Here is a 7,923-nt window from a genome sequence, read left to right on the forward strand (position 1 = left end):
ATAGCAGTTGCAAATGTATAATCCCTTTGTACACTCATGTGAAAAAACACACCTTAACATGATGTAAATATTTTGTCTTTCATTTTCATTTTGTTGTTGTTGTTTTGTTTGTTTGTTTTTGCAGGCAATGAGAGTTAAGTGACTTGCCCAGGGTCACACAGCTAGTAAGTGTCAAGTGTCTGAGACTGGATTTGAATTCAGGTTTTCCTGAATCCAGGGATGCTGCTTTATCCACTGTGCCACCTAGTTGTCCCCTCTCTTTCATTTTCAAAGAGGAGTAATGACATAGGTAATACTAAAGAAAACTTTGGCAACTTTTCTAAATCCCTTGTTTAACAAAAAGCATAATCTTCTCAATTAGTTTCTATCCCCAGGGATGAACAAGATTCCCCACTTGAATTATTATTTCTGATTGTGTCTATGAAAATCTTCAGGGATAAAACTCCTAGCTATTAGCCCAGGTATAAATCCTTCTGAATCAGAGTTCCTTCTTGGAGCTTGTTGTCACTAGGAATATACCTTTTGTTTCACAGGTAGGACTGACAATTCTGAAAAATTACAGTCAGAAATTTATATATACATAAAGATTTTTTTCATTAAGTTGTATTTCTTTTATGCTGTGGCATTTTAATACTAGAGTTTGGGAAAGGGAGGGAGAAAAAGAGGTTTGGAAGTGTTGCACAGAAAATCATAATCCAACTCTTGGAAGATATAACATACTAAGAAATAGGCTTTCTAAGTTCTAGTCTTGTTTTTGCCACTGATTTCTCAATCAATTTCTTCCTTTGTGGAATAGGAAAGTTTTGAGGCTGATATTCTTTCAGGCTGTAAAATTCTATGACTCTATAAACTCTGAGTTTTTTTCTGTCTGGAAGATTCAATGAAATACCTTTTTATGGATGGAAATCAGGCTGATTATTTGGTTTTTATCTTTCCTTTTCCTATGAAATTATGAAAAAATACATATTTTAATATATCATAATATTCATATTTTTATAGTTTATAAACTATTATCTTTACAACAATTGCATGAGAGAAATATTGTAGTCATTATTAACCTCATTTTACAGTTTTTGAAACTGAGTTCCATAGCGTTAGAATAAAATTCACTTACACAAAAGGAAAAAAAATCATATGAGGAGTCTGGGAACTACATGGCAACACTAGCATATAAGCACACCTGAAAGTGTAAGGACTGGAAGCTATAACTCTCAAGACATTTGTTGGCATTCTCTTTTTGCCAACAAGATTATCTTCTCTTAAGTATAATTTTATGCCCTAAAAGATAAACATGTCAAGTGAAATAGCTGACTGAGACATGATTCTAATCCAATAATCAGGAAATGGTAGGTAAGAAATAATGGCAAGAGCCATCAGGAATAAATGAGTATGTTAAAAAAAATAACGTTAGAGAAGGAGAAAGGCATGCATATGAACTGATATGCACTTTATTTCAAATATAAAATCCTTAGGAGAAAGAATATGTATCATTCAATGGCCTAATTTTTTGAATAGGGGAGTGTGACACAAATGTGTAGGAAGTTCTCAGGATTCAAGTTCTAAAGATATGAGGAAAAAAGATTTCAATGTGGAGGCAGAGAAGAAGAGACTGAAATGAATGTACAGAAAATTCATTATAAAAATAATATTTTTAAAGGACACATCCAGGAGAGAAGAAAAGGCAAGTGCTACAGATCAATATAATGTAGTGGTACACTTCAGTAAGAATTGAGTCAAGAAATCTAAAGCACAGGAAAAAGAAAAAAAAAAGGTTGGCTTTGCCAATGAATATAAGAGGAACACAAAAAACAAAAACAAAAGCAAACAAACAAAAGAAAGTTTTATTCATCTTGATTTGTTGTGCTTTTTGTTTTTATTTTTAGCCACATAGGGTCCCGGAGGAGGATCAAAGATGAGATGAGAAAGTTGAAGGGTAAAATATTCAATTCCTAATTTACTTCTGTTTTCTCTTCCATGTAAAATTACTTTTAAATGAATGATAGAACAAAAGTAATTTAAGGGAAATGGAAACCCAAGGTAAGTGAGGTGATTAAGATAGCCTCAGGCTTAGTGCAATGAATTAAATTCATCAATCCTAGATTAAAGTCCAGGATACTTGTAAATATGATGGCAATGTGGATTATCTTTAAATGATTTTTTTGAAGCAGGGATCATAAACTTGAAAAAGACAGTGCTCCTGATTTATTTATTTATTTATTTTTTTGGTGAGGCAATTGGGGTTAAGTGACTTGCCTAGGGTCACCTGATTTATTTTTTAAAGACTATATTTAACAGTCTATATACAAGTGAACTTTATTTTTATTCCTGAAAAAAAATTATAGTATAATCATTGAGAGTTTATTTTGTGAACACTAGAATTAGAAAGAGTGATTACCAAAACCAAAATAGCTTCCTCAAGAACAGATTTTGTTAGTTATTGATTTACCAAGGTGAATAATTTGACAGAGCAATTAATCAACCAACCAATGCTGATTAAGGACATCCTCTGTTCCTGTCACAGTACTAGGTGATGAGGATCAGAAGAGAAAGAAAATTTTAAAATCCCTTCTCATAGAGAGTTTACATTCTAAAAAGGGACGAGGCACTACACTTAAAGGTAAATATACATGTCCTAAAAGTCTCAGTGCAATTTTCAGATTATCAAAGCTGTAAAGTACAGTAAAATTTTTAGAAGACCTTGCAATAGAATATAATACTGATGTTAACAAATGCAATTATATACAAAGTAGTTCAATACCTGGAAGTCTTGAAGAGAGGCTACCAACTCCTGGGGGAATAAAGGATAACTTCATGATTGATTCTTTTTCGTTTGTTTTGGGTTTTTTGTTTTGTTTTGTTTTTTTGTTTTTGCCAGGCAATGGGGGCTAAGTGACTTGTCCAGGGTCACACAGCCAGTAAGCGTCAAGTGTCTGAGGCCAGATTTGAACTCAGGTACTCCTAAATTCAGGGCCGGTGCTTTAACCACTACTCTGTCTAGCTGCCCCTTCATGATTGATTCTTAAAGAATGGGAAGGACTTTATGAGATGGAGGCAAAGAGGAAATACATTCCAGGCATGGGGGATTGGCAGCACAAAAGCATTGGCAATAAGATGGGAAGATGTAGTTTTATGAGGTAGGAACAGAGAAAAGGCTGTCCTGAAGGTATAAAATACTTACATTTAAGCAAAGAATCTGAACACTCTCTCATGCTATATTTGGGAATGAGATGAAAAAGGATCAACTAAATTAGAATAGCTAATTGGTGTAGTGGATACAGCTCCAGGCCTGGAGTAATGCTCATCTTTGTGAGTTCAAATCTGGCTTCAGATGCTTACTAGCTGTGTAGCCATGGATAAATCACTTAACTTTGTATACTTCATTTTCTTCATCTGTAAAAAAATGAACATAAAAACCCCCAAAACCAAACCAAAACAAAACAAAACAAAAAACAAACAAAAAAAGCCAAAGAAACCTGGGAAAAGAAATGGATAACTATTCCAGTATCTTGCCAAGAAAACATCAAATGGGGAAATGGGATCAGGACAAGTCAGACACAGCTGAAACATCTCAACAATTAAAAACAAAGAGTTGATTGACTGGACCCAGTGAGTAATCATTCTTTAGTCAAAATCAATTTCAGTTGGGGAGCTAAAATAGTGTTGTCAGAATTTCTCTTTGCCTCTGGGCTGTTAAACACTTTTGCCAATCCTTTAAATGAAGAAATAAAGACTGCCTCACAGATTTTCAAATAGCACAAAACTTGGAGAGAGGAAGAGAGAGATAAAAGGCTTACAGACAGAACTGAGGTTCCCAAATTTCTTAATACACAAGAATAATGAGCTGAATACACTCAGAAGATATTTCATAAGGAACAATTCAAAGTTCCACACTTCAGGTAAACAAAGCCAACTTCACATATCTAAACTAAAAGAGAATATGCATGGGAAGGGATGTCATGTGCTTTCTGTGATTAGTTTATAATGGGTTCCACAGACATTGTGAGGAAGCCATTGGATAGATTTAAGGTACCTTTAAATGTAGATTGGAAAAAAAAAATATTATTCTTTCTTTTGAAATTCTATGGGGGAAGCTAGGTGGTACAGTGGATAAGTATCAGAGGTGGGATATGCACCCAGGTCATTCTAACTCATGTCCAGTAGTCTCTGTAACCCTTTCTGCTTCCACCTGTTGGGCAGTGCCTCCACAAACTGTGTTTTTAATCCAAGGAGGTGTTTTGAGTAGTAATAATAGAATTAAAAGCACAAAAAGAGGAAAAGTTAAGACGAAGAGGATAGAAGACATCTACTATTAAAAAAGTTTTCTCTCTTATTTATATTATTCTCTACATTTAATGGCCACCCCCCCCCCCCCATATATTAGGAGTTACAGAACTAAGGAGTGTGCAGCTCAACTGGAGAAGTGATGGGTGGGAACATCACCATAAACCCTGAGTTTGTTCTGTTGGGATTAACTCATCGCCTGGAGCTTCGGGTCCTATTCTTTGTCCTCTTTTTAACTGTCTACATCATTACTGTGGTGGGGAACTTTGGGATGATGGTGTTAGTGAGAATCACTCCCAAGCTTCATACACCCATGTACTTTTTCCTGAGTCACTTGTCTTTTGTGGACCTCTGTTTCTCCTCCAATGTGAGTCCAAAGATGCTGGAGACATTCATAGTGGAGAAGGCCACCATCTCCTACTCAGCCTGCTTGGTGCAGTGTTACCTTTTCATTGCTTTGGTCCATGTGGAAATCTACATCCTGGCAGTGATGGCCTTTGACCGCTACATGGCCATCTGCAATCCTCTGCTCTATGGAAGCAAGATGTCCCCCACTGTCTGCACCTCTCTCATCTCTGTGCCCTATATCTATGGCTCCCTCACAGGCCTCATGGAGACCATGTGGACCTATAGCTTATCATTCTGTGGCCCCAATGAGATTAACCATTTCTACTGTGCTGACCCTCCCCTCATCAAACTAGCCTGTTCTAGTACTTACAGAAAAGAAACATCAATGTTTGTGGTGGCTGGGTTTAACCTCACCTTTTCCCTGTTCATCATTCTCATCTCCTATATGAACATTCTCCCAGCTATCTTCAGGCTTAGCTCTTCAGAGAGTAGGCACAAAGCCTTCTCTACCTGTGGGTCCCACCTGACAGCTGTCACTATATTCTATGCAACTCTCTTGTTCATGTACCTGACACCACCCTCTGAGAAGTCTGTGGAAAGAGGGAAAATGGTGGCTGTGTTTTATACCACAGTGATCCCCATGTTGAACCCCATGATCTATAGCTTGAGGAACAAAGATGTTAAAGAAGCCCTAAGCAAGGAACTCTTCAGGAAAGGACTTTCTAAATAGATCTTTGTGTTATGTTCATTAAAATAGTTTACAGTTCTGTAAGCTCTGTGGGCCTGGAAATGTCCATCACTCTTGCACAGGCAATTTGGGCCAGTCAACATGTGTTTGAAATTAGGCCCACCCAGCATTTTTGCTTGTTCTGATGTTCTTCCTTTACAGGAAGGAAGAAATTCCAGGGTAGTGATGGTTTTAGTGACTAGTTGGAAAGCATCATTGGTGAGTAGAATCTGAACTAGGATTAGCAGCAGAAGACCAGGGTTCACATTCTGCTTTCAAGAATCCAACCTTGGGCTAATCATGTCCTCTCTCTCAGCACTGTTGTGAGAGGGCTGAAGTAGATGATTACTAAAGTTCTTTCCATCTCTGAACTATGTTTTTTCTAGAGAAGAACATTAGTTATACTGAGATATGACATTGATTGCTTTTTTCTTGAGAACTCTGTTCCCCAAATGATTGAAGATACAGTTATAAAGGATTAGATTTTATTTTTTTAAAAAAGACCTTACATATCATATAGTTCTTTGACCTCCCTATTTTAATGTGATGAAAGTGTGCTCTAAACAGGAGCAGAAATCTGTGCAAAGTAATGCAGAAGTATATTAACAGTTTGACAGACCCTGGAGTATCATCTACTCACTGCCCTTTTCTATAATTTCACAAACCTTGCCTTTTAAAAACAAAATTCAGAAATCATAATGACTTCAGTGTGTAATCTTTTATGAGGTAACAAAAGGGTAGATAGGTACTGTAAAGGCTAAAATTCTAGCTATACTGTCTAAAATATCTAATAAGTGGTTGCCAATAAATTATAAGCTTCAGCAAGAGTTAGACTTTTAAGCATTTATTAAGGAGAATAAGAATTTGGTAAAGAGAGAAAGGCCTAGATTCCTCTATCTATTAAAGGGAGAGAGCATTCCTAGCTCCACTCTCCACCAGAATCCACAGGAAAGAGAGTGAGTCAGAGTCCCAACCTCCCCCTTCTTCTTCCCACCAGCAAATGTCACTTCCTGATGCCAAAGAAAAGACGCATGGTCCTGCCCTCAGAGGCCCTCTCCTCATGTTGCAGCTTTCCTACAGTAAGTCTCCAACAGGTGGCGTCATTCCAATTGTTACAGTACCAAGAAAGAGAGAGGGGAGGTAGATGGACAAAAGAGGAGAGGTGGGGGAGGGTAAGAGAGAGAAGGGAATGAAAGAAAGAGAGAGAAAGAGAGAGAGAGAGAGAGAGAGAGAGAGAGAGAGAGAGAGAGAGAGAGAGAAGAGACAGAGACAGAAATAGACAGAAAGTGGAAGTAGAAAGGAAAGGAGAAAGGTAAGGAGGACAAGAAGGAGAGAAGAAACAGGGATTTAACCAGAAGACTTTGGTCCCTACAAAAGTGTGATTATGTATTGCCCTGAGTCATCTCCATAGGTATACTTGAGATCAGAATACCTCCTGTAGCCCTAGGGAACTCTGAAGATATTCAGGAATGTTCACCTCTGTATTGATTTTCTGACTCCATGAAGCCTGCTCTCTCCCCGGTGGCCTCCTCAGGGTGTCTGCTCTTAAATGTAGCTCTCTGTAACTTCTAATACCAAATGATCCATCTAGAGTCTGCTGACTCCAGGTTTTCAGTGGAGTGAAAGCTCCTTCAGGAGCAAACACATATTTTTGTGGGTGGTTTTTTATGCCCAGTCACAGTGCAAACACTAGGAATTACTGGGCCCGAGGCAAGGGCCATTATTGTTCCTGAGGCAGGTGAGAGGGAGAGATGGGAGACTGGGGGAAGCCAAGACCAGAACACTGGCAGACAACCTGGTGTTGGAAGGATTTCCAATCAGGTGCTGGGGACAGATGAGAAAGTTGGAGGAGTCCATCACAGCTCATCAGCTGGTAGCTTCCTACTGCTCTCTTTTCTGCTATGCTATTTGGCTTTTGTAGCCATCATGAGACAGTGACAGTACTCCTTTCCTTGTGATACATGATCTGACCAATCTGATTAAATCAAATATATTTTTACACCGTTACATTATTCTCATGTACTTACAATTTTTTGCACTTTGTTAAGGTTGATTCTTTTTTCTTTAAAAAAATTAATTTATGGAATAAATAAATATTTCCATCATATAGTACAATAAAACATACTTATACATTAAACTGCAAATGTCTTACACATAATTGCTATTCCTTTCAAATATACAACAAAGTTATCTTGTAATATTTTTCATTTTTAAAAATTTCCTCCTGTCTTTTTCCCAAGGAGATCATGGAAAAGGGAAAAGGAACCACATGTATAAAAATATTTATAGCTGCTCTTTTTGTGGTGGCAAGGGATTGGAAATCAAGGGTTTGCCCATCAATTGGGGAATGGCTGAACAAGTTGTGGTATATGAATGTAATGGAATTCTATTGTTCTGTAAGAAACGATGAGCAGCCAGATTTCAGAGAAACCTGGAAGGACTTGCATGGATTGATGATGAATTAGATGAGCAGAACCAGAAGAACATTATACACAGTATCATCAACATTGTGTGTTGATCAACTGTGATAGACTAGATTCTTCTCACCAAAACAATGGTACAAGAAA

At 37.4% G+C, this 7,923-nt stretch overlaps 1 protein-coding gene across 1 annotated transcript; it reads left to right on the forward strand.

Moving 5' to 3' along the window:
• The first annotated feature begins 4,423 nt into the window (after positions 1 to 4,423).
• LOC122731704 (olfactory receptor 5M8-like) lies at positions 4,424 to 5,359 on the forward strand. The gene has a single exon (XM_043971975.1). The coding sequence runs from the start codon at positions 4,424 to 4,426 to the stop codon at positions 5,357 to 5,359; it is 936 nt and encodes a 311-aa protein (XP_043827910.1).
• Positions 5,360 to 7,923: the final 2,564 nt, after the last annotated feature.

The sequence above is a fragment of the Dromiciops gliroides genome, chromosome 6 (assembly GCF_019393635.1).
Source record: "Dromiciops gliroides isolate mDroGli1 chromosome 6, mDroGli1.pri, whole genome shotgun sequence".
NCBI classification, from domain to species: Eukaryota; Metazoa; Chordata; class Mammalia; order Microbiotheria; family Microbiotheriidae; genus Dromiciops; species Dromiciops gliroides.